The 27055-nt window shown below is 46.8% G+C and overlaps 1 protein-coding gene across 1 annotated transcript in view; it reads right to left on the reverse strand.

Moving 5' to 3' along the window:
• Positions 1 to 27055, reverse strand: part of Plxna4 (plexin A4) — a 448155-nt gene that overhangs the window by 73933 nt on the left and 347167 nt on the right. The window contains exons 6-10 of the mRNA XM_021188876.2: positions 20597 to 20720; positions 18708 to 18861; positions 17370 to 17469; positions 15621 to 15735; positions 5115 to 5315 (exon numbers count right to left, since the gene is read on the reverse strand). Coding sequence (XP_021044535.1) covers positions 5115 to 5315; positions 15621 to 15735; positions 17370 to 17469; positions 18708 to 18861; positions 20597 to 20720 — 694 coding nt within the window. The remainder of the gene's footprint in view (positions 1 to 5114; positions 5316 to 15620; positions 15736 to 17369; positions 17470 to 18707; positions 18862 to 20596; positions 20721 to 27055) is intronic.

Below are 27055 nucleotides of genomic sequence, written 5' to 3' on the forward strand. Positions count from 1 at the left end.
CTCACCCATACTCCTGTAAGTAACCCCAATAAAACCCATTGTTTCTCTAAGTTGGACTCTGGTGGTGTCCATACATTCGTCCGTCCTGGGTTCCCTAACTGGAGTGAGGATACACGTATGTTGTATCTCCTCAGAAAATAAGTTTTGTCACACAACATTGGATCACCCCAAGTTATGTCACTCTAGCCCTGTGGAGCAGACTAAGGGCTTCTCATGAGAATGAGGAGTGAGGTGCAAATCCCAGGACTCTAGCTCAGAAGTGGACAATTCCACTGTATGGAAATGGGGATGTTTTTATAGAGTTTTTTCCCCTGTGGTTCTGCTGTTGACCAATAAAATAATAAACCTACCAGAGATATGGAGTCAGGGGCTGCCCAAAGGAGGGAGGAGGAGACAGCCTCCCTTTTGTGAGAGAAAGCAGTGGGGTACTTGCTGACCTCTCTCCCAGTCTCCTCTTCCCCATTCCATCCCTTCTGCTTCTTTGCAGACCTATAATCCCCAGTGTGGTGAGATGATTAAGGACTCAGGCTCCCCACTGGAGGCCTTGGGTAGAGTCATCTGGTCTACCCGAGCAGGGATATTTGGCACCACTGGACATCCTCAGACTTGAGCTTTGGAAGGTTATAGGGATGACTAAGTCAGGCTTGAAGCCTCTGTCTGTCTCTCAAGTCAACTCTAGCCAGGACCTAATGTGGGAACAGCAGGTGTTAACTGGAATGGATTTGGCCATAGATCAGTGAAGTCTTCAGGCCCCCCTCAGGATGATTTTGAAATGACCCAGGAAGGAATTTACAAGAAATTCTTACTATGCATGTATGAGATTGTGTGTGCAAACATGAATGTTAATATGTATGAGTATGTACTTATGTATGTATATGTCACATACACACATAGAAGGGGAGGGGAGAGAGGGAGGGAGGGAGGGAGGGAGGGAGGGAGGGAGAGAGAGAGAGAGAGAGAGAGAGAGAGAGAGAGAGAGAGAGAAACACGACCACTGACCAAAGTTTGGGTCCCTCATTTGGAAAGTTGGAATTAAGAAACATAACACGCCTTGGATGATTGCCATGTGACCTGGAGATAATACACACAGAGCTCGAAGTATAGTGTCTGTCACCTGCTCAAAGCCCCGAAGACTGCTGCGTGTTTTGATCTGAGTGTATACACCTGGGGACGCTCTGTGAAACTCTATTTGTGCTGCCTGTGTTTATGTTTATGGGGAATAATAATAGCAGCCACGAACTGAGTGTTTCCGTGCCAGACACTTGGTACATATGGAGCTGTGTGCACATGAGACTGCTTATGTGTTCTGCTGCGTGCACATGTCTGTGTGCATTTGCCTTTTGAAGAAAATTGAAAAACAAAAGACTCTGTGGATCAAATACACTGGGCAATGCCTTTTCTTTCTTTCTCCTATTTTCTGAGGTTGCAACTGGGAAATACTGTAGACATCATTAACCCCAGGTGCCCTCAACAGTCCTGAGTCTCTGGGGAATTCTCTGTGTTCTGCAGATCTGCCCTCTCTAGGTGACCTGCATCTATATGGGACACATAGGGCACGGTAGGAACTCTCTGTGTGTCCCCAGGCTGGGCAGCTTGGACCATCCCTCTGACCTCCCTCACTCCGCTACACTTAGCATTTATATAGCTCTCTGCAATCAGCAGACAGTTCATCTGTACAAAGTTCGGGGCTGCACAGGACACAGAATGCAGGAAACAGGAGAGATTGCAGGCTCCTGAAGGCCAGGGGGTTAAGTGTCTCAATCAAGGCTGGTGTACCTTCATCTCTCTGGTGATGACTTCTTCATCCCCTTAGGGTCGTATGGCCCCCAGATCTCTCTCCTGGTATGGCAGGGAAGATCTCTACAAGGAGTTATTCTTGTCTCTGAACAGAACTCGCTTGTCCCAAGTGCTGAGAGATTCTGCTAGGGACTTCTGTTGTTTGAATAAGCAAGCCCCCAAAGCACTAGAATACAGCGGGAGTTGGTTGGGGCACTGTGTCTATTTCCAGGGCTCTCGCTGGCTTCATGGCCTCCTTCCCTCTTTGACCAGCACTGCGGTGGGCTGGTGCCCTTTGCAGCCCACTCATGCTCGTGACCGCCAGCCTGAGAGGAGGTGGCAGGCTCTATTATTAGCATCACTTGACATTTTCCTGGAGCTTTGGTCTAAAGTAGGCCACGCATCCCTACAGCGGCTCCTCTGTGGCTGCCTGCAACCATCCCTCTGCTCCTCCCACCGTCCCCGGGAGCTATAGGCACTGGCCCCAGGCTTGGCCCCAAACAGCGGGTCTGAAAGTGCCCCCATCTGCCTTAATCTGCCAGATTAAGGAAGCTACATGGCATCCTGGCTGAGATCACCTCTTGGGATCTACCTGATCTCCCCATGCCCCCAGCCTCCCAAAGATGCTCCTGGGGACAGTCAGGGCTGAGCCTTCCTGAACTGTAGGATTCCAAGAGATCTAGTAGGGACAGGAGATTCCTCTTGAATCTATTTTGAAGTTACCACTCCGACTGTCTCAGTGCCCGAGACTTCTCACTAGGGTTGTTAAAGTAAAAAAGGTCATGTGGGCAGAGGTCGCTGAGGTTGTTTGAGAGCCCTGATGCCCCAGAGCTAGCTGAAACTAGACCTGGCTGAGAACAGAGCAGTGGGAGTCTCTGCAGACACCCCCCCCCCCCAAAGGGCCCAACACTGTCCTTGGTGGTTGGTCAGAGACTTGGCTTCTGTATTCAGCCAGCCACAAGCTTCCACATTTTCCAGAAGTAGACCTGGAAGCATCTGGGGCTGAGAACTCATAGAGGCCTGGGCCTGTGCCAGAAGCACACATAAGCACAGGGTCTTGAGCGCTGGGTTTCCAGATGAAGGGGTCCCCATGGGGGGAGTGTGTCGCCTTCTGAGTCCTTAAACCCTGGGCATTAGAATCAGACAGAGAAGACAGACACCCATACTGTCCTGCTGTATATCCATTCATGCTGCCTGGGTGCTAGCACCAAGTGCTCATGGGACACCATGGAAGAGGGAGGGGACAATGCTGGCCTACCCCCTTGTACCCTTTTCTTAGGCACCCCTAGTGTCAACCTCATATCCAGAGACTCTCCTGTGACTACCAAGAGCTCACTGGACAAGTGACCCTTGGTCGATGGTTGTGGAGGACACAGCAGTAAGACCTTCCGTGGACATGGTAATCCAGCCTGCTTTTTGGTCCAGCACCGAAGAGAGCAAGCCACTGGTCTAAACCAGCTTCTTGGAAGGTCAGTTAATTCCCAGGGCACAGAGGAAGGTATGACTGGGGATTTATAAGCTCAGGTTAGACTATGCATGGGGTTCCAGGGGCACCTTATGACATTTGTGACCCTCTCTCTGTGACCAAGGTCCCAGAATCCTCACTCCAGACATTTTCCCACACTCTGGGGCCACTTCTCCTGAGAAGACAAGCTGCCTTCTCTATGACCTGAAATCTCACTGTATCTGTGGAGCCCAGTGGGGAACCCCATCTCCCCTTCTCTTCTTGTTTGGGGGAGAACTACTTGAGCCACATTATTTGGGGCTGATTTGCTTGAGCTCAAGATAGTTGATGACACAGCTAGTGTCCCCTGTACTTGCAGGGTTAGAACACTGCAGAAATCTGGAAACGAGTCTGGCTGGCTGTAGAAGTAGGAGAGGTATCCCCCCTCAACTCCAAGAGGCTGTGGGAACAGATCAGCCCCTGCGTTGCTGAGTGACACAGAGCAGGCATATGTGTTTCTCTGAGCCCTATTTCTTCCCAGACTCTTTCCTAAAGGAAAATCAGGGATTTCCTTTGCAGTTGGGCCTCAAGTTACACTCTCAAATAAAGCCATTGTGTTTACCTACTCAATAGCAACTAGATGTGTGGTTCGGAGACAGCATGACACATGGAGGAGAACTCTAAAGCCAGCCTCTTCTCGCCAGTGTGACCTTGAGTTAAGTCACTCTCCTTTGGGCAGGGGCAGGTTGCCTGGCAGCAAACAGCAGAGCATCAGCTTCAGGGTTTTGATTTGCTCTCAGGTGCCCTGCTAAGACTTGCCCACAATTCAAATTTTATACTTTTTACATTTTGACACTAAATAGGGCACCCAAATTACATCAATCTCAGCTCCCCAAACTTGGATCTGCCCCCCAACCTGGGCCTTTATATTCTTTCCCTTCGTCTCCTCTCTCTCTCTCTCTCTCTCTCTCTCTCTCTCTCTCTCTCTCTCTCTCTCTGAGACAGAGTTTCTGTAGCCCATATTAGGCTCAGACTTGTGGTCATCATCCCGCAACAATCTCTCAAATGCTGGGGTTATAGGCACACTTCTGCTTCTCTGTTATGCAGTGAAGAACCATATGGGTTTTCAATGCTGGAAAACATCATAGGTCCCTAAGTCCTTAACCGGACATCAGCTGATCTTTAGCATCTAGGGGAAGAGAAGGGAGCCCGGATGAGTGAAAGGGAGCAGAATCAGGGCTTGAAGGCAAAGTGGGAAGGAAAGGAATAATCTTGGTGGAAAAGGGCACATAGTCAGGGACACGGTTCCCTAAGGATCCAGTGGGCAGCTGTTGGCAGCCTGAGGACTGCTGACCCCCACTGGCAGAATGTAACTTTAACTATGGAGCTTATAAACACTGGGCAGGGGACATCTGATCCAAGCCAATCCCATTGCAACAATGGTGGTTGATGCTGTTACTTGATCTGTCCCCAGGCATTCTTTGCTAAGACACAGCTTTTGTGTAGGATTAACGGCAGTGGTTGGTGGGCTTTTCGGGGCTTGAATGTAACACTTAAGTCAGGCTAGGTGAGAAGGAAAGGCCTAAGTCTTCCTTCTTGAGCATTACATCTGTCCACAGACAGAGCATCAGAATACTACACTGGTCCAAAAGTATGTCTTGGGCAGGTGACCCTGATCACACAATGGCTACAATCAGAGTACACAGCTAGTAGATTTTTTTTTGGTAGCCATTAAGACCATAGGTTCAGGGACAGGATTGGACAGGCAAGAGTAGGGATAGGAAAAGAATTCCAGTGGGCAGGGATCCCAGGGATCTATGGTATAACAAGCCCAGCAGAGCTGAGCTGATGGGGCTCATTGAGCCATAGTCACAGGGCCAGGAGGGTGACTCACCGAGGTGTTCTGACACTGCACACTGGAACTGTTGAAGCGCAGGGCAGGTACCCTCTGCTCGATGCCCTGGATGTTCAAGATGCACTCGTAGCCTCTCTGTCCCGATTGAGGCTGTGGGAGGTTCTTAGCCTTCAGAGTGATGGGCTTGATCACCTCTACTGGAACCAGGATCTTGTCCACTCGCAGCAGCTGAGGGCAGTCCTGGGGAAAGAAGGCATGGCTCAGCTTCAGCATGTGGGACACCAAAAGCCAGTGACCTCTGTAAACATTACACAGATGTTGACCTTTGTTTTGTAATAGCAGGTTCCCCAGATGGCCACGCGCCTCCATGAGGGAAGGAGTAGGGTGAGAAATCTCAAGTGTTAGTCTCCCCTTTATCCTTGTCCTCTTCAGGTTAATTTTAATGCCAGTTTATACCACCCAAGATGCTCTAACAGTCCCCTCCCAATTCCTTTCCTTCCTTGGCAGAGACTGACCCTGCTGTCTGGGCATCCTGCTCCTCTAGGGACTGATGGCATCTTTGCCTGCCAAGTTCCAGGCAGCCAGGAGTGAGGACAGATTGGCCATACGGGGAGATCCACATGGAGGCAACAGCCTGGGCCTCAGCTCTGTCCATAGAACTCAAATCTGGACCACAGCTGGGGAAACAGAGAGGGCCTCTAGTATGTGGGCTGAGTGCAGCATTTGGAAATATTCTGGAGTGGTATTCAGTGGATTTTTCAGTCTAGAAGCTTCTGAGTGAATGTTGAGGATGATTGAAACGGAAGAAATGCCCCCTCAGGGCAGATACACAGTGTTCCTCCTTGATGCCTGCAACTGCACTGTTAGCCCTGGGACCACAGAGGACCTTTGCCCTGGACGAAATGAGTCACTGGGCCCCTTTCTTTTGAGATACTCAGCACTAACTTGAGAGGCGACGATGGGCTTAGGGGATAACAGAGTCAGAAGACGATATGGTGGGTACTCTGTTTTGTGCCAGGAAGGTCCCACTATCCCCAGGTTTGCCCCTCTGTCCAGGCACTATCAAACTAGATGACTTTTGAGCAGGCTGACCAGAGCAAGCATGTCCTTCCTTGGGATGCTCAGACACAGTGATGGTCTCCATGGCGTGATACTGATTAAACAAACTATGGGGGAAGGATACTAGAGGGATCTTATAGATAACTGGAAGCTGTCTCTCAAAGCAAATGAGCCACTGATTCCTTATGTCACTGACAGCTGCCCCAGGATGATACTGAGCTTCTGATCCTATATACCTCTATACTGAGATTCAACATCCCTTTGTCTATTAGATAGGAAGTGGGTATCTTGAGAAGAATTAGGAGCAGCACACAGTGATATCCCATCCTTCAGAAGTCCCCCAAATAGCTAAGGACAGAAACTTAGACAAATCCTGTATGCCACATTCACAGTAGCATCAGTGACAATAGCTGAGAGGCAGAAGTATCCTAAGTGTCTGTAGATAGATGAAAGTATCTATCATCTATCTATCTATCTATCTATCTATCTATCTATCTATCTATCTATCTATCTATCTATCTATCCATCCATCCACCTAACTACCTACCTACCTACCTACCTACCTACCTACCTACCTACCTATCTATCGATCTATCTATCCCTATGTCTATCTCTATCATCAAAATCTATATCTAATTATGCATATCATACCCACACAATGGAAAAGTATCCATCCTTAAAATGGGGTTAAAATTCTGACCCATACAACAACATTGCTAAACACTGAAGACATTATGCTAAGTGAGATAAGCTAGCCCCACAATGACAAATTCTGCATGACTCCCTGTGCACAGGACAGCTCGATAGAGTGGTCATATTTCAAGACAGAAAGGAGAATGATGATATCTAAAATAAGGGGAAACGGAAATATTGCTCTACAGGGAGAGTTTCAGTTAGGGATTGTGGGGTTGGATATACAGTGTGATTGTACTTATCTGGACCCTCGAAATAGGTTAGAATATTCTTTTCATTTGTGTGTTTCACTGCCATTAAAACCAACCAACCAGAAAACTTAAAACAGAGAAGTGGCAAAGCCTCAGGGAATTAAGAGACTAAGGGTGAGGACATACCACAGCCTTGATCTTCCTCTTACAGGAAGTCCTAAGGTTTTGAAGAGGTGGGTATCTAGGAGCTATGAGGCACTCACATAGTGAGTCTTAGAGGCTCGATTTCTGTCCACCAACTGAATCTATCTATCTAGTCCCTCATGCTCTGACAAGATGTGAATGTGGTCTACATAAGCAAGAAGAATGGTTCCTTGGAGAGATTCGTGCTTAGACTGAATAGGAGGTTCACGGGCCTAAAAGACTATAGATAGCAGTTCTATGAAGAACTGCAAGTCATGTGCCAGTCCTTGGGGAGTGTAGACCTATCTGCTCCTAAGTCTGGATGGTCAACCTTGCAGATATCTGGGCCTGGGATCACATTTGGTGAGAGAGCCAGGTGCACTGATACACCTCCACACCCCTAACCAAGTGTTGCTACCCATGATCAGTGCCAGGGAGCCTGGAGTTCCATACGCCTCTGAACGATCTGACAGACCCCTTCCTAAAGGAGAAACTGAGTCAGGGTGAGGAAAAAAAGAACTCAATGTTGGCAGAGGGGCATCCTTCCTCCCCTTTGTGAAAGAACAGGTCCTGGTGAGTAGAACCCCCTCTGAATGGAATCTCTCAGCCAGATGGAGCAGTGACACCCATTTACGCAGGGCTGGAGCCCTGCTCTGTCCAGAAGATGGCAAGAGCCAAAGCCTTCCTCACTTGTCCCTGTAAGATTCTCACTGAAGCTTGTTAGGAGTGCTCTAATGAGTCCTGATTAGCAGTGGCCCCATAAAGGCCTAGTTTGCATATAAAAAGGTTGGCAGTTCTGAGAGGAAGTTCATTAATAATAATTGGAGAGGCCCTGGGATGGGCTGGACACCTCTTCCTCTAAGTAGTGCTGATGTTTGACCCCTGTGCCCCTGCTTAATTGAAATGTAAAACGGCAATTTTCCCCTAGGCAACAAGGCATGAAGAGGCCATCTCCACCACCCTGCCCTTCCTCCCACCTATCATCCCAGACTGACCTGCTGTCTGCTAAGACGCCAGGTGCAAAGCCACCTACAGACTCATGGGAAATGTCAGTTGCCACACTCCTCAAAAAAAAAAAAAAAAAAAACAAAAAAAAAAAACCAAACCTATTTGTCAGCCTAGGGGCTAAGGGACTCTGAGCCCCTGGTCATCAACATTTGGGGTTCTGTGGCTAGAGAGAGGTGCTAAGAAGTCATAGAACTGAGTTGGTGAGTCCCTGTTTCCACCTGCTCACTCATTAAGAGTGCTCTTGTCATTGGCTGACCTAACTCTGGGATGACAATTCTTCCTCCAACTGTATGTCCTGGAGATCGCATGAGTTACCATGGGTACAGCTCCGAGAAAGCCAGCATCCAGCAAGTGTTCCTTCTTTCCTCGCCTCTCTCAGCTCAGGTTGCAGCTCTGTCCTCCTTCTTTTCCAAATTCTTCCTCCGACATATAGGACCCTTTTAGCCCACTCCTGCCTCTCTACCTTTACCAGGATTATACCACTTCCCATCAGTGTATTCCAGCCTTCTAGACTTCCTGTCTCTCTCACTGGACCTGACTCATTTCAATGCCTTCGAGTGCCCCAAGCATAGGAGAGACAAGTGTGGAGGCATGTCTTCTGTCTGGCCTCTCTGACTGAGAGTCCTGAGATGGTTCTGTTCTGGTAGGCAGAACCCTGTAACCTTGAGTTAGAATGGCATTGATCCTATTTATCTATTTATTTATTTATTTCACTTTATATCCAAATTGCAGCACCTCCCCAAGTCTCCCCCCCCCACAGCCCCTGCTTCCTTGCCTTCTCCTCTGAGAAGGGGAAGACCCCCCACCCAGGTACCAACCCACTGCGATGCCTCAAGTCACTGCAGGACTAGGCACCTCCTCTCCCACTGAGGCCAGACAAGGCAGCCCAGCTAGAAAAACAGGATTCACAGGCAGGCAACTCAGTCAGTGACAGCCCCTACTTCAGTTGTTGGAGAACCCACATGAATAGCAAGCTGAACATCTGCTGCATATGCATAAGAGGGAGGTTAGAGCCAGCCCATGTATATGCTCTTTGGTTGATGGTTCAGTCTCTGGGAGCCCCCAAGGGTCCAGGTCAGTTGACTCTGTTGGTCTTCTTGTGGAATTCCTATCCTCCTCTCCTGGTCTCTCAGTCCTTTCCTCAGCTCTTCTACAAGACTTCCTGACCTCTGGCTAATGATAGGCTGTGGGTCTCTGCATCTGTATCAGTCAGATGCTAGGTGGAGCCTCTCAGAGGACAGTTATAGTAGGCTGCTGACTGCAAGCATAAGAGAGTATCATTAATAGAGTCAGGGATTAGCGCTTGCTCATGGGATGAGTCTGAAGCTGAGCCCGTCATTAGCCATAGAACTGAATTGCTTTTATTTGTATATTTCACCACCATTAAAACCAACCAACAAACCTAAAACATAAAGGCATAGCCAAACCTAAGAGCAGCAGGTGGGGCTGTGGTGAAGATCCACCACAGGCTTGTTTTCTTCTCACAGCAGGTCCCAAGGCTCCAAGGAGATGGGTCTCTGGGAACCATGAAGTACTCACACAAGGAGTCCTAGTGGTTCCATTACTGTAGCCCACTGCATCTATCTGGTCCCCTGGGTCTATCTATTTGTCAGAAGTAACATTCTGCTTCTACACTGCCACAAACTCTGAGACTCACTAGTCAACCAATGGCATTGGGTATGCTCACCACACCCTCCCTTCACCCATAAAATGAAGACATAGTCTGAACTGAATGCTTTTTATGGTCCTGGATATTAGGACATAATATGAAATGTATCATTTGGGCTTTTCCTTTGGTTCTTGGCATGCTGCTTCCAGAACCCTTGGAATCTCCTGAATGATTCTGGGGATAAAAACTTTCTGTTGTTCTCAATAAGCTCCTTTTAACCAGACTTGAGTTTATGCCGGTGAAAAGCTCATCCGAGAATGGGGTCTATTTGCTAGCTAACTGGGATGAGAGCATCTTTCCAGATACTGCAGAAGAGAGAGGAACTAAAGGTTAAGTTCACTACCAGTGGCCGGTGTGGTAGTGGATGTTGGAAGAACCTTTTAAGAACAGGATTGCAGATCAAATAGAATACATTTCACCTCCTCTGATCTTACAACTGTTCTCTGGAGTAAGTCCGCTGGTTGAACTTCAAGAGGAGTTAATCAATCACGTCTACATAAAGGAACAGCCATAGGAACTCCACACAAGAAGCTCAGGAGATGCTTATTGGTTACAAGCCCAGACTGCTCTTACAGAGGACTGGAATTTGGTCCCTAGCACCCACACCAGGCAGCTCATAACCATATGTATCTCCAGCTTCAAGAGATCTGATACCCTCTTCCAGCCTCCTCTGGTATATCTATATACACGCACACACTAAAAATAAAAATAAACCTTAAAAAACTAACAACCTCACATGAAAGAGCCAGGAACTTCCTAGTTGGATGGATGTCCAGGGATAACATGCACATGGAGCAGGAGTGGAAGCCCCAGGCTCCTCCCCACAGATCTTGTTTTTGACAGTTTTCACTTGCTCTGTATCCTTGGCAGCATCTTTTCTAATAAGCCAGGGAATGTAAATAAATGTTTCTCTGAGAGTTGTGACCCGTTACAACAAAGCATCAAACTTGAAGAGATTTGTGGAGTAGTCAGTTGGTGAGAAACACAAGTGAGCATACTTGGGACCTGTGACTATGACGGACATTCTAATAGGGAGGGGTGGGGTGTGAGCTTGTGGAACTGAGCCTTTTAACCTGTGGCATCTGACACTAACTCCAGGTAGACATCACCACTGAAGCAAGTGGTAGGCTTCCTAGCTGCTATCTGGAGATTAGAGAGCATCTTAGTAAGGAGATGTGACACACGTGATGTCATGGATGTAACATATGAAGAATGGCTCATCTTCCTTCTGCTTTGCTCCATTATTAGCTCCACAGATGATCTGAGATTCACCAGCAAAGTATTTTGAAGCTCAACTTTTCCATCTCTATAATAGGAATAACAATATCTCCTCAAAAACAATCAAGAACAAACAATAACACACACACGCACACGAACGGGATGATCAAATATATTTCTTTACAGGTTAACTTAGTTAAAAATGTGGGATTTAAAATGCCAATCAACTGGATTAATGGTAAACATCAAGGGTGAATGAACTCGACGAGGGGGTATAGCTATTTATCAGCAGAGAAGTATTTTATTATTTTAATCATTGGTATTTTCAGCCCAGTATTTCCTAGCAGTAGACACTAGATATGGTAGAAATTCTATGCTACTGTTATCATTCTAGTTGATGTAGTTAACTTGGTACATGGACTTAGTCACTACCCCCATCACATATGATCTTGTTTTGTAACACAACTCATATCATCATCCTGATATTTCAATGAAGACGATTCAAATAAGCGGTAACCTCAGGACTCACAAATGGTAAGTCAATAGTTTCTTCTGCTCGTCCTATTTTCAGCCACAGATGATTATCTAACCCCATACTGATTCCCTCCAAAACATACTGCCCTTCTCTTTTCAAAGCAGGTATTTCACTGAACTGTCGTTTGAAAGGGCCAACTCTTGCAGAATGGAAAACACCTGTGTTTGACAAGATTATGTGGCGCCTTGAATGCATGCAATAAGAAGCAGTTTCCTTTGAAGGCTGTTTCACCCTGTGGCTACATTCTACAGTTGTAAGAATAGACCAAGGGGATAGAGGGACAGTGGCTGGAGGCACAAGCAAATATTTAATAACTTGGAATTCTGAAGAGGGATCCAGATGGCTCCCGGTCAACAGTTGGCCCCTTGTATATTTTGGGCTCCACTGAAAGGCACAACATGAGGCTAGGGGTGCTGAGCGCAGGAGAGCAAAGCCAATGTGTGAAAGCCAGAGAGGCTGCCTTTCCATCCACTATGTCCAGCTTGCCAGTGGCTCCTTTACGCAGAGGCTTCGAAGCATATTTAAATAATTAAACAAGGACATAAAGAATGCTCCTGGGCTGGGAAAGAGAACACTGCCTTTGGGGCTGGGGCTGCCTGGGGCTGGAGACAGGCTTGTGGATTTACAGCCCCTGGTGTATTTGTGAGATGAGGGCTCTGTTTCTCCCGGTTGTTACAGTGATATTGGGAGAATGCAAAGCTCTTGGGGACATCGGATGTGAAGTGGCTAAGGAAAACATGATTTGTAGGTTACTTCTCCTCCCCCCAATACCATGTAAGCTCCCCTCCCCAATCAATTCCGAACGGGAGCCAGCCTTAGTAGCCCTAACAACTCCCCAAATTTATACTCACCCTCTCAGACCCCTGATGCTCAATACAAAGATGTAATGCACCATATATTTTCTTGCTGTTCCCCAAGTTTATAATGCCATTAGCATGATCTACGATGGGCTGGTTTATGGAGAGAGCGAACTAATAATACAGAAAGGAAATACCCATAACCCCAAGGGGGAGGGGCAGGTGAGATTGATGGAAAGTGCAGTTGTCTGGAGAAATGGCAGCCCAGTAATTGAATACCTGAAAGGGTGTGTGTGTGTGTGTGTGTGTGTGTGTGTGTGTGTGTGTGTGTGTGTGCTTGTGTTGGAAACAAGTTTTTGAGCTGGGTTTGGCTTTGTTTTCTCAAGGGAGGTGAAAGGCATGGCAGAGGTGGGTCTCAGGAATGGCTGTCTGATGGAATTAAAGCAGAATTACTGACAATGGGGGATAGTGTAATTTCTCTCCAAAGTCAAGCCTAGGATATAAAAGGCCTTTGGCCATTCTTTCTAAGGGTGTGTTTCATTCAACATCAGGGTTAGACAGCAGTCTGAGACTCCTCTTTACTGGTTCTGTAGTTCTAGAGTGAACTTGACCTTTATGGTCTCAGAGTTCGTCATACCTGTCCTAGTGTAGGACACCTCAGAGCCACTGGGTTGACAGTGGACATTGGGGGAACCTCTCAAGTACAACACTGCAGATCAGACAGAGTGTTTCATCTCCTATGATCTCACAGTTGTTCTCTGAAGGAAGCACACTGGTTAAACTTGAAGAGGAAAAGTAGTATATGGCACCTCCTTTCTGAGACTGTTCACCCAGGAATCACCCACCCCTGTGTAGCTCTTCTAGATTCGTACCCAGAGAACACAACTTCAGTAACAGATCACTCTCATTTTTCCACTCTGATGAGAAATAACAGGACAGCCTCCCATTGAGGACTACCTCTTGGCCCATGGATTTGTTTTCTATAGCAGTTCATCTTACCCATCAGTACCTAGTGTGTGGGCCAGATGGCTCTGTTCAGGTGAGGCTGTGGAGGGAACAGCAACTCTAAGGGCACACAAGGACAGAGGCTCCTGCGGCTCTGTAAATGGCCCTAGGCCATGCCAGGGGACAGCAGGAAGCCTTAGAACGTCCTGGGAGAAGAGAACTGAGAGCAAGCAGGGAGACACTGCCACCCTGATGTGCTTTCTCCTCACCTCATCGCTCCTCTCATCTCCCTTTCTATTTGCTGGCTGGGCTCTGGCAACTGATCTAAGGGTCTAAGTTGCTATCACAATGCCATCATTGGTTGAAACAAAACCACCCCTTGTAACTGGGATATAGTTACTATAAATGACATATGTTGCTGGACATTCTATTTCTAATAATTGTAATTATGCCTGAATACTTGCTGTTCATAACACAACTACAATGCTCCACCAGTTCTCCTTTCCAGACCAATAAGCTTGCCTGAACGTGCTCTTTGTTCATGGGGAGAAAAGTAACTCAACACCCCTGGTGATAGCCAGTGAAACCAGCTTGAGGCAGGCGAGATGAAAGCATACTTGGGGGTGCAAGATGGTGCAGCAGATGAAAAGCCACCTGGCAGCCTCACTCTTGGCGAAACAAAAGGACCCTATCTGCAGCCTCTCAGGGTAAGGAAGAAAGGGAACCTGGGGAGCTCCAGAAGATGTGCTGTGGCCCGAGCCTTACCAGCATTGCAAGAGGCGCTAAGAGGAGTCACTCAGTCAGATACAGCTCGGATCTCTAAGCCTCAGCTGGACATGCTATGAGTGAGTGTGTGTGTGTGTGTGTGTGTGTGTGTGTGTGTGTTTCTAACCCAGTCAGTCTGAATATGCTACTCATACATATTTTCAGGGCTGACCTTTTGGGTGTTGACAAACCACTCTGTGTACACCTCCCACACTCTCAGCATCCCTTAGTTCCCTGTAGTTCTTTGGGTGGGGCTGAGGACTCTCTCATTGACTTACCCCCATTTGCATTGGCATGTTTATAATCTAGCTCTTGTTTAGGTAGTCATGTTGGTGAGACTTTATGGGTAATGCTTTTGACATTACTAAGAGACAGTCTTGTATAAAACTCCCCAATCTTTTGGCTTTTAAAATCCTTCTGCCCCAGTCTTTCCTTTTTTTTTCAACTGATTTCTCACAGGCACTTGCAATGGTTACCACAATAGCAGACGTTTAGATGACTAGCCTGGGATTAGAAGACCCTCTTTCTGTTGCATATATTCCCTTTGTATCCTTTATTTCTGCTATAGTTTTATGTCCAGAAACAAAACCCAAAAAGCTAATGGCGTTTTATTAAAAAGGCTACATTTCCACTAGTAAGTCGGGATTCTGTTTTGAGTTCTGAAAAAGTAACCTCCCCTTGGTGACCCAGTCAGTAGTTCAGAGACGTTTCTTTACTTAGTTCCCATTTAGTGTGTCTCCTAAGAAGGCGCTGTCGCATCTTCTGGGCACCTTGGCAGCTCTTACTTTGTTCTCTTTGGCTCTTTTAATCTTCCTTTCTAAGCATCTCGGGCAACCTCGCCACAAAAGAAACAGGAAGGGGACAAGTGAGAGAAGAAGAAGACGCAGGCCTCCTGCAAGAAGCACGAAGTCCATTGTTCCTGTTCTCCTATCAGCCATGGCCTTTCTGCTCCCAAAATTTTGGTCAGACTCACTATGTTGATGTTGAGAGCAGGAAGAGACCCCTAAAGCCATTTTCTCTGACTTCTGTCATGTTCCAGGCAGATTTCAGATTTTTTTTTTTCCAGGAGCCTTAACACCTTCCTCCAAGGGAATTGATCTGCCCTTCTGTTCCTGTCCCCAAGGTCACGACCCAGCCACATAGATAAGACTGCCAGCCTGGTGCCAGCTTTTCATGCCAAGGTGGGCCCTTTGGCTATCTGATTCATGTCCCTCCCATTCCCTTGGAAGTAGGCAAGAACTGCAGAGGGTACTCATAACCATATATGTGTACCCAAACCTTCTGGGATGCGCCAGAAGCATGACACCTGTGCAGGGCTGAGCTTGTCCTTTGCTTTTATGCACCACCCCTGAAGAGCCAAGGTTAGAGAGAGAGGAATAGACTTCTAGGAGCTTCTCTTGGTTTTTCCTCTCAGTAGATGGGCTGCATGTATGTTTTGTGCTTACAAGCGATGTCTCTCACCACACCACTGCTGGAACTTACCTCAGGTAGCTTCACTCGGCCTTCTTGGAAGGAGCACGTGTTGGGGTCATGAGTACAAACATGACGGTATTTACACCAGTGGCAACGGTATGGGCTTTCCACACAGGACAGGCATCTGGGCACAGAGAAGAAGCACACATCTTAGAAACTCAGCCCCAGCAACTATGTCTTTAGAATCTAGCACAGCATTTTGCTATTGAGAGTGACGACCCTTGAATGATGAGCAAATGAAAAATCTCACACAAACCCATTCTCCTCAAGACTTCATGGGATGAACTCCTCAGTCAGAGTTGGAACCCTGTGAGCCTCGCTCTCCCCATAGGAGATCAAGAAGGAGCAGAGTCTATAATAACTAAGACAAAGCCCAAACCAGGTTTTAACTCAAATTGTCTCACTGCCACGTATGTACGCCAATGTTCTGGTAACAGCAGAAGCTACTGAAGCTGCAGTCTCTATACTATGTGTCCTAACACAGTTGCCAACCCCACTCCTAACCTCCAAGAGATAGGCAACTTTGTAAGATTCTCCTGTTGTTTAAAAACCCAACATGGTTTCCTATTGTTACAAGCTCAAAAGCCTTGCCCTATAGGCGGAGCTGATCCTCAGGCTTTACCACCATCTGTAGGGCCTTTCTATTTTCTCTACTTGACCAACCTTTGACCAAAGGAGAGTCGGCCCCTCTGGGCCCCTTGTTCTATAAACCTCAGTGCCAGGATTCCCCTGGCCTCTTGGTGTTCTATCTCATTAGTAAACACCAAGTTCTTCCATGAGAGTACTAGGTTGCAATCCTTGACCAAGCAATTGGGCAGGTATTGGTTCCAGTGGAGGGCAGGGCCTGAGTGCTGAGGTCTTATGAATTTGTGAATCCTCCATCTGATGAGTAAAACTATGGACAGGATGCCACTAAGAGTTGACATCACTGGCAACTCCACGGCAAGCAGTGGGAAGAAAACCCTGTTGTTGAAGCAGCTGGATTCTGGCTGGGCAGGAGTCAGGCTTCCTTCCAGAGGTCCCAAACTGAGCTAACTTCCAGTCTCATAGAGAGCCTTCATGGGCCCTAATTTTTATCCACTTAGAGCCCCCAAGTGTCATGTTAGATGCTTACCTGTGAAGAGAGGAATGCAGAACAGCACGTGAACATGGGCAGAAATGTTGGGGGTCAGGCCATGTGTGTTTCAAACACTCTTCACTGCAAACCTAGCTGATTTTCTGTCCATGATTACTATTACTATTTAGAGGGAGGAGATGCCAAAGCCAAACAAAGTGAGAACCAGGCTCCTGTGTTTTTATTGCAGGGCCTCAGCCACTCTGTCTTTTGACCTGCGTTTTGCACCTATCAACCCAAGTCCTGACCCAGCCTACAGGGTGGCTGGGCATTGAGTTGATTTGTTAGACCTTCTGACCTCTCCTGAATACATGTAAAGGTTCCTCTTCTGTGTAGGTGCAAACTCCCATCCTTTGTCATCTCTAGTAGACAATGGGAAGGGAATCAGGGTAGAAGATTTATGCCAGAGAAGATGTCTAGGCTAGGGATTGGCAGGGCTCATGCCATATGCTCTCGAGTTTGTCTCTTTCTAGTCTCTTTCCATTCACACTATAGGTACAGGAGAAAGGCCCATCTTCTAGCATTAAGGACGCCTCTTTGCAAGCCTCCATACAGTGATTCCCTGAAATCATAACGAGGTCTTCTGAGCTCTGCATGAACTTTGACCCTAGGGACAGGAAGCTGAGTAAAGCCGGGACACTTACGAATTGTGGACACTGCAGTTGTAGAAGACAAAGCTGGTGCTGGCGAAGGTCATCCCGGTCTCCTTTGACTTGAGTTGCAGCTGGACAACATGATGGTCCCCTATAAGGCAGAGCCCACCAGTGGGGGCCAGGGGAGGTTCAAAACCCAAGCCAAAGTCCCATTAGCAGTAATGTACTCTTGGGAAGAGAGCCACTTCCTCTGGGATGCTGTCAGCTTTCATAGGCCTCCCAAGATTCAGTTCCAGGATGGATCCCTCACACACATATACACACAAGCAAAACAAATTGGGTTTTACTCTCCCTTCTCTGTTATGTCACTAGATACCCCCAGTCACTTACACACACACACACACACACACACACACACACACACACACACATTCAAGTGTCCTCATGTGCTGCGTCTGAAAGTCTCATGGAATCAGAATGATAAGTAGCCAGGGAAGAATAAAATGTAGTGCCTCAGGAAAACCATTGCCAATGGTATGAGCGGCATTGCCTATATGTATAAACATGTGCACATACATGCTCACCTCATCTCTGAGCAGAGAGACCTGGTCCCGATACTACCTCCTCAGTGGGACTCAGCTCCATAGGGGTAAGAGATACTAGATTCCTCAGCTGGCTCCAAGGAGCCATTGGAGCCCATGTTTAATTCACAGCCCTGACCCTAGACCCTGCTTCCAGCCTTGTTCTCTGCCTTTCCCAAGAGTCTCATTAATCAACCGGCTCTGAATAAATGTGACAAACTCACATGGGACGGACAATATGGAATCGCTCTAGCCAGCCAGCCTGTCCCTTACGTGTGTCTAGCCTGTGTCCACTCACACCCTTCCCAGGATAGTTGGCTGTAAGCAACAGGCAGCTATGTGTGGGAGGGTGGGGAGAAAGTGCTCTGCAGTCTGAGACCCAGCCATGTGAGTGTGAAGAAGTCATCATGGCACAATGGGACCTGCCCCATCACATCCTTGCTGCAGGCTAGGTTCCCTCTTCTACTCTTTCTCCAGGCTAGCTAAAATGAGCAGACCACCACCTACACACACCACTACTGCTCTAGACATGCCTCTGCCTACCTTCTCTGTACCTCCTTCTCATGTAGGATTAGGTAGAAGTTTGGTTGCTGAGCTGCGGCAGGGACAGAAGGGCTGTACCAGTTCATTTCCAAGGGCAAAGAAGAAAAATCTCACCTCTATCTCTTTTAGCCATCTGCCCATTCCCCATTCTGACTTATTCCTTCCCTTAGGCTCCATCAATACCCCACATCTGTCACGAGTTCTGCTACCCAAGCACAGTGAAAAGTCTGCCACCCAACTTTGCCTCCTGGGACCACTTGCTCACCATTTTCTGTGATGATCCGGGGCACCTCCTTGGCTGCAGGGGAGTAGCACTGGATCTGATTGCCTATTACCAGCCCATCCATCTCTGACAGATCCTCAAAGGTACAGTTGACACCTGCTGACAGCTCCGGGACATTGTATGTCTCTAGGACCAGCTGTGAACCACAAAGCCAGGCAGGGGAAAAGAGAAGAGGAGGGGGGAAATGGGGAAGGAAAGCAGGAGAAAGAGAAAGAGACAGACAAAGGAAGAAGAATTATTAACATAAACCAGCTTGCTACAAGAGTTGTGTAGAGAAGGCAGAGGGAGGTAGAGATAGAGACTCAAGAAACCCACTTGGATCTGAATGGATTTGGTCCCAGAAAGTGGGAACACTTAGGGGATTTGTGCGCTAGAAGAATTCTGAGCAGGACCAGGTTGGCTGATGGGACACCTCTTCCATCTGGCAAAATGAGAATACTGAGCGCCAAAGTCCTATGCTAGAAGTCAGGGTCTGCATCCCATTCCCCCAACGTACCTGCATTGCCCCCTTTATAGATAAAGAGATCATTGCCAACACTCATTGCTACATGGTCTTATTCTATCGTTCCATATTTGCTTGCACACCAACTAATCTCAAGCTGGTTAATGGGTAGTTAGGTAAACCTGCTGAATACTTTGGATTATAATCAAGTATTATACCTTTTATTATGCTTGGTCATGTAATGCTATTTTTCTGCATATATAAAATGTATTTTGCACACATTATCCCATGCTCCATTATCCTCCTCTTCATCCCTCGCTCTCCTATTAGGCCTATTTTCTCCCTTCTTAGAGCTTCCATTTTTATGTTATATATAAACATATGATGTTATGTCTCTATAATTTCCAAGACCCACAAATGGGAGAAAACATGGTATTTGTGTTTCTGAGACAGATTTAAACTCACTTAAGAGTATGATCTTCTTGCACCCATTTTTCTTCAAATGACATGGATGTGTTCTTTATGGTTGAAAAGAAAATGATTTCTTTGTGTAAATAAACTCTAGTTCTTTATTCAACCCTTGGTTGACAAATACTTAGGTTGGTTCCACACATTAGCAGTTATGAATAATCCTACAAAAAGACATCAATGCTCAAGTATCTCATAGCCAGGAGTGGGTATTATATGTGGGGAGGGGAATCTACCTTCAGTCTTTCAAAGAACCTCTGTGCTAATTTCCATGGTGCCTAGACTCATTTAAATTTATTTTTTTTAAAAAAAAGATTTATTTACTTCATATATGTGGTGTATACTGTCACTGTGTTCAGACACACTAGGAGAGGGCATCAGATCCCATTACAGATGGTTGTGAGCCATCATGTGGTTGCTGGAATTGAACTCAGGACCACTGGACGAGCAGATAGTGCTCTTAACCTCTGAGCCATCTCTCCAGCCTCTCATTTAAATTTCTATGAGCATTTGTTTTTATTTGCTTTCCTAACAATTGCCATTCTGACTTGAGTGAGATGGAATCTCAGTGTAGCCTTACTTTGTATTACTCGACCATTCTGACTTGAGTGAGGTGGAATCTCAGTGTAGCCTTACTTTGTATTACTCGACCATTCTGACTTGAGTGAGATGGAATCTCAGTGTAGCCTTACTTTGTATTACTCGACCATTCTGACTTGAGTGAGATGGAATCTCGGTGTAGCCTTACTTTGTATTACTCGACCACCTTTGGTATGGTCATTTCCTTGTTCTGATGACTGGAACCTTTTCTTTAATTTTCTTGCCCATGTCCCCTTTCTTGTGCCCCCAGTAGACACTTCTTGGCTAACATCCCGCCCCTGATGTAAAGGCGCTCCTGAGAAGCCTTGGTGCTTATTGCTGGGGAGAGCTCTTCCCTGGAGTCTGACTTTCCCACCCTTACCAGCACGTTGTACTGAGAGACAGAGATGTTGTTGGGATGGACCGTCAGCCGGACACACTGCTTCATCTCTGAGGCAAACCTTCGGGGCTCTCTGGAGCGTTCACACCGTTCCTTCCGTGTGCACCTGGCAAGGACACACAAAGATCGATTGGTCCAGAAAGAGGCAAACATCTTCAGATGCTCTTGTGGCCTATCTAAACCTAAAGTGCTGATTTTGTTTCCTTCTTCAAGATTGGCCATCTTCTATCATGCTTAGCTTTGGAAAAAGGCAGCAATCCCCAAAATTACCAAAAAATAATCTTGAGTCAACCTAAATCCCCCCTATTTCCTTCACGGTAACATGAAGAGTCGTACAGTCTAGTCTAAAGCACATTCATCCACAGCCGCTGACACCCTGCACCCCTTTTTAGCAAACCTCACTTCTTCCCATATATGTGTATAGTACAATATATATACGTGTATATATATATATATATATATATATATATATATATATATATATATATATATTGGTTTGCCTTGGTATATGCAGTTCTGTCTGAGTTTCCACACCTTTAACCCATCCAGTTCCATCTAGATTTACAGAGTACTTTAGCTCTTTTGTACCTGCAATCCCTCTGTCCTGACTCCAGGCAGATATGAATTATCTCCTTATTTCTCTATAGAACCCTGGAGTTTCTTACAGTCTAGAACATTTTATGTTTTATGATAATTACTGAGATAAAAGTAGCCCACTCCTACAAAGTAAGAGATTCTCAAGAGAAGAAACACTGTCCGCTGTCTTTTGGAATCCTCTGTACACATTCTAGCAAAGGAGAGAAATGTAGGTGAGAGAGAGAGAGAGAGAGAGAGAGAGAGAGAGAGAGAGAGAGAGAGAGAGAGAAGAAGAGAGAGAGAGAGAGAGAGCACAGAGGGGATAAAAGGAATAGAACATAGTAGTAGAGCATCCGAACTCCATCTCTGTGGCACTGGGGAACTGCTACATAAGGTTTCTGTCGCTGCTTAATGCCCTGTGTTGTACAAAGGCTACTGTGTCACAGGCGCACCACATCCAGTGTGGCCTTGGCTTTTAACAGACTTTACTGACAAGGGCTTGAGAAAGATGCACAGAAAAGCAAAGTCTGTGCCCAAACGTGTACATCCCTATGTTCGCTGCATGAGGGTACCTGAGTTCAGAGAAGAATATTTAACCCGAGCCAGATACACCTTACAAATAGAGAGATGTGTCCAGTGGCCAGGATTTAGATTCTCTGGAATATGAATTACATTGTGAAGCACAGGCAGGCGAGGTGCTCTGGAGGGAGAAGCTGAGATGAAATGGGACTATCTGGAAACCATCCCTGCATGGCTAGTCTCTTTGGGCCAAAGAGAAAAGGATGTTGTTAGGAGTTGTTGAGGGAGGTCTGGGCAGAGGGAAAAATGAAGGAGTAGCTAGGGATAGGGAGTAACATGGGGAGGGACATGGGAGGAGAACGTCTTTCTGGAAAAGCAGCTGTGGGGGTGGAGTAAGAAAGGAAGGGAGAAAAGGTACTCGGTTATCCCCGGTGGCTTGCGAGCTAACTCTTAGTCATAGAGGAAGCTGTGGTCCTCCCAGGTGGAGGAAAAAAGAAGACACCTTAGCCTCTGCTGGAGGCAAGGCCTCCAAGTGCACAGCTGGAGATGAGAGTTTAGCTGACTAAGGAGAAAGCACTAAAGGTGACAGCTAAAACTGCCTTGGAAGGAAGACGAGGAAACAAAGGGGCACCAAGCAGACCTTACAGTAAGTCGGATGAATGACACGAAAGTCACTCCATCTCTATGATGCAGTCACAACCACTAGTTACTGTGTGCTTACACTGTGATAAGGTTTTTCACCCTATACTATTTAAGTCTCCTGTATCCGACTAGTCTTAGAGGTCAGAATACCATAGAAGGGGATGGCAAGACACTTCTTCATCCACATCATAGCTCATTTGAGTCCATACCAAGCCCAGGCAAACTCAGAGCCTCTGCTCCTTACAACTGCGCTAAGCTTCTAGAAGCTTCCAGACTAAGAAGTGAGGGTGCAGATTCCCCCCCCCCATACAGACTAAACTATGCTTTTATCCTTAATGCTTCTCTTACAATGCTAAGGCTCTTTAAACATATCCTCTCCACCATTCCTCTTAGGTTCACCAGAAAGCTCCTGACTGTCATGGATACTTGTCGGACAATCTTGAAATCCCTGGCATGAATTCAAGAGGCCTCCAGATCAGGAGAGAAACAACAGGAGTGAATCTGGGAGTCCCCACAGATTTCCTGGGCTGCTGGAGCAAACCACTGGCCACAAGAGTGTCTGTCTCTAAGTCTTGGGAGTTAATTTACCAGCTCCTCAGCAAGGACTCCATTACCTTCAGCCATTAGGCTAATGTTATGGACTTTTGCAGAGTGTCTGAACTGACATTGCTATTAATAGTGTTATTATGCCCATTAGCAGCAGACCCAGAGAACTGGTATGGCTTCAATTATTCACTGACTCCCCAACTTTGAAGTTCTTGTTTTCAAGAGGAATCAGTAGGTCTGGAAAAAGGTATCTTTGATTAAATTATGAGAGTGTGTGTTGGGATGCAGGTAGAGCTGCTTCCTGGCCAAACATCACCAGAAGTCACTAAATAGCATAGATGGGCTCCATCTTTCTCTCAGGTTGGGGGAGGAGGCACAGGTATCTGGGCAGGGACAGGTCTGACCTGTGTTGTTTGCTGCTACCCAGATTCCCAGGGCTGCATCTTGCTGCAGTTCTAGAAAGTACTGCATACAGAAAACCATGTGTAATTTACAGCTTTAAGCACCAAGGCCAAATGCTTAACCTCTTGACGCCTCAGTCTTTTCTTCTAGAAAATGGGAGCAATATAGTAGCAAACAGCTAGAGGTTCCTGAAGGCTTCATGAGATAGAGGGCAGGAAGCAGTTATAAGGAGAGTTGTCTACAAGTGTGAGCTGGTATTGTTAGCCCATCACTTCTCCAACTCCTCATTCCATGGCTCCAAGCTGCAGTTGATGCTGAACATTTCATCGGGCACATCAAAGAGAGAAGGGAAGGCTGTAGCAGTTTTCCTTACAGTGAAGGTGGAGGGAGGCTCAGAGGCCAGGAAGGGCAGGAGAGAGAAAGCATGCTATGGGTTATAGCTTTGTTTTCTTCCTAGCTGTCAAAGCATATTGAGAACTCAGCTCCCTCTCAGTGGAAAGTTAAGCTTAAGGTCACAACCAGGGGTGTTTTGACATTTCTACCATCCTGCATGGTTCAGGAGGGTGGAGGCTACCATGTCTAAAAGCACAGACAACTGACCTTAAATGTGATGGGATAATGGCAGAGGAAGGACCGAAGCTTCTGATGTCTTATGGGGTCCATCAAGGTAATAGCCCTTGGCTGTTTGAGGACTGTGGTTTTCTAGTGGCTCTGGCCAGAGTTAGGAAATGTGAAAGGGGTTCATTTCTGGCTTTAGAAGAGTTCCTGAATTGCTTCCCACCAAGGGCTCCAGTACGTGGGAAGGTATTAATCTCCACTCTGCAATAGAGGTCTAGCTTCCTCCATCTCCCGTGTAGGGGAGTTGGTACTTATGCAGACTCACAAAACACAAGCTATGCAACTGAGTTTTCAGACATCTGTCTCCGTTCTACCTAAAGTTGCCTCTGTCACAAATACAGATGTGCAAATGACCAGCAGGCCCCAACTGGACCCACCTCTCCTTAGCCTCTGATTTAAGGTCTTCCTTACTGAACAGTCTTTCCTCCTATTCTCAGTCTACTTCCTGTGCACTGGGCCCTTACAGCCCTAGACCAGAGGTTCTAACAGCTCAGGGAGAAAGGCCCCAGGCCTCTGCAAGGGGTTATTATTCAAGCCAGTGGCTCCAATGAGATTATCCTCTCTAATGAAGCAGTTACCTCCGCCCTCCCCTAAGCCTGAACTTTCACTGCTGGAGAATTCCCAGCCAAGTGGAAAATTAGAAGGGAAAGGAATGGAGAAAGGAAGGGGGTGAGTGAGAGGGAAGGAGAGTGGTGGTGATTACGTTTAGTAGAAATTAATTCTTAAACACACAGGGAAATATTAACTCCCAGTGGTGCTGGTCAAGCAAACAGATTTCAGCATTGAAACCAGGTTCTCTGATGGGCTGGCTCGGGCATTCCTCCCAGCTGGAGAGATCACAACTGGGTGGTCTCCCCAGACTCTTCAGTGTGGGCCCACTGAGCTCGGAAATCAGAACACGTGTCCATCTTCACCATCAGATGGTCTCCAACCCTTAGCACTATGGTTTGACCTTGTTCTATGCTTGAACTGAATCATTGGGAGCTCTATGCTTGGATCATAATGAAACAGAAGAAGAAGGAGAAAGAGAAGGGGAAGGGGGAGGAGGAGGAGGAGGAGGAGGAGAAGGAGAAGGAGAAGGAGAAGGAGAAGGAGAAGGAGAAGGAGAAGGAGAAGGAGGAGAAGGAGAAGAAGAAGGAGAGGAGGGGAAGGAAGAGGAGGAGGAATAAGTCAGGTGGTCTTCCAGATGACCCCAGCTATTGTTTGGGTCTTCAATGTCTCCTATGGATTCGTGTGTTAAAGCCTTGCTTCCTGGTCTATGGTACTATCAGGAAGTGTAGGGGCATCTAAGAGAGAGGGCTCGGCACAATGAAGTCAGGATATGGGGGAAGAGCTTTGAAGAGGCTATGAGACCAGGGCCATTATGCTTTCCAGTTGCCATATGTTTTCTACCACATGTTCCCACCATGGCACACTGTGCTGTTACAAGCACAATGTAATAGAAGCAAGTAAATATGAAAGACCAGGTGGGTGGTAAGCTGGAGCTGACAGACGAGGAGCAGAGGATAGGAAGAAGAGCCAGAGACGGCGAAGATGCATCCTGGAAGATCCATTTTATTTCTAACACAGTTTGTACTAGGAAGACATCTCTTCTTATGTGAGACGCATTGAAACAGTGGCCATGATTGACTCCGATCATCTTTGTTAGGTACTTTATCCAACGTCCTGGTGTTTTCAGGTCCTTAGTGTCATAAGGTACAACAGGCTTGGTACAGTAAAACACTCTGCTCTGTGCAATCATGCTGCTCCTCCATCTAAGCACCAGTGGCTTGTCACTCTCTCTCCCTGTCTCTCCCTATTCCTCTCTCTCTCTCTCTCTCTCTCTCTCTCTCTCTCTCTCTCTCTCTGTGTGTGTGTGTGTGTGTAAATTTAAACATTAGAATCAACTCAGCTCTTTGGAATGTCCTCAGAGAGCTAGGATGTTAGACCAGTAAGCTAACCATAAAGCTGTATGTATATATGCTATGTGCTTGTGTATGCATGTTTGTTCATGTATGTATGCATGTGGGTAGATGTACATATACATGCATGCACATATAAAAACAAAGGCAATGTGGGCAAAAGGTGTCTCCCTTGATTACTAAACCCACTTACATTCTGAGACAAGGACCCATCACTGAGTGGGAATGTTACAGATTCAGCTAGGTTGACTTGCAGGTGGGCGCCAGGGATTTCCCTGGTCTTTACTTCCCCAATGCTGGGATTGCAGAAACATATAGACACACTTGGCTTTTTATTTAAGTGCAAGGGATCTAAGGTCAGGTTCTCCAAGTTGCATGACAAGAACTTTATAGACTAAGCCGTCTCCCCAGACTCTCTGATTTACACGAGGTGGCATTCTTTAGCACACACACACACACACACACACACACACACACACACTGGGGGCAAGGTAGGAGCCAAGAGTTAAGAGAGGACAGTAAACTGTCTTGAATCAGTTTGCAGCTAGGTAACTAGTGAGCCGTGGAGAATGGGGTTGAATTTACTAGAACTGAGTTTCAGACTTTCCTTCAGACCAGAGACTAATAACCTTTGGGAAAGAGTCAATCAAAACAAATGTGCTGACAGAAGCAGAGCCTAGCATTCCTCACGATTCCAAAAGCCTTTGGCCAACAATCCTAGAGGATACCTCGACATAGGTTAGTGTTACGGGTGTAGGTCAAGAAGTGAAGAAGCCAGACAAGGCTCTGGGATATGCTGACATGGAGGAAGGGTTGACTCATATCTTAGGGTAAAAACATCTTAGAAGATGACCAGGGATGTAGCTTAGGGAACAAACCACTCTGAACCTCCCCAGGTGACTCGTGGGCAGGCAGTCTCAATGCATAGTCCGTGGTGAACCTGCCCTAAGGAGGGAAGGAAAGCTTTCTTGTAATGGTTGACCCAAGCACTCCAGTCCTGGGGAAGAAAAGAGAAGGGGCTCCAGCAAGGAGGCCCTGGGGTCCAATCCCAGCCTCTAGTGACCAGGTCACAGACATCACAATTGTATCTGAGAGGTGGCTTCCTCCACATCTCGTCCTCCAGCTTTGACAGTATGGTTGTAAGCTGGCTCCTCTCACCAACAATCAGACCTTAGGAAAGGAATCTAGACCGTTCTGTTCACAGGTAGCCGCTTAGATTCCTACTATCCTTCTATTT

Source organism: Mus pahari, chromosome 2 (assembly GCF_900095145.1).
Source record: "Mus pahari chromosome 2, PAHARI_EIJ_v1.1, whole genome shotgun sequence".
Lineage (NCBI taxonomy): Eukaryota > Metazoa > Chordata > Mammalia > Rodentia > Muridae > Mus > Mus pahari.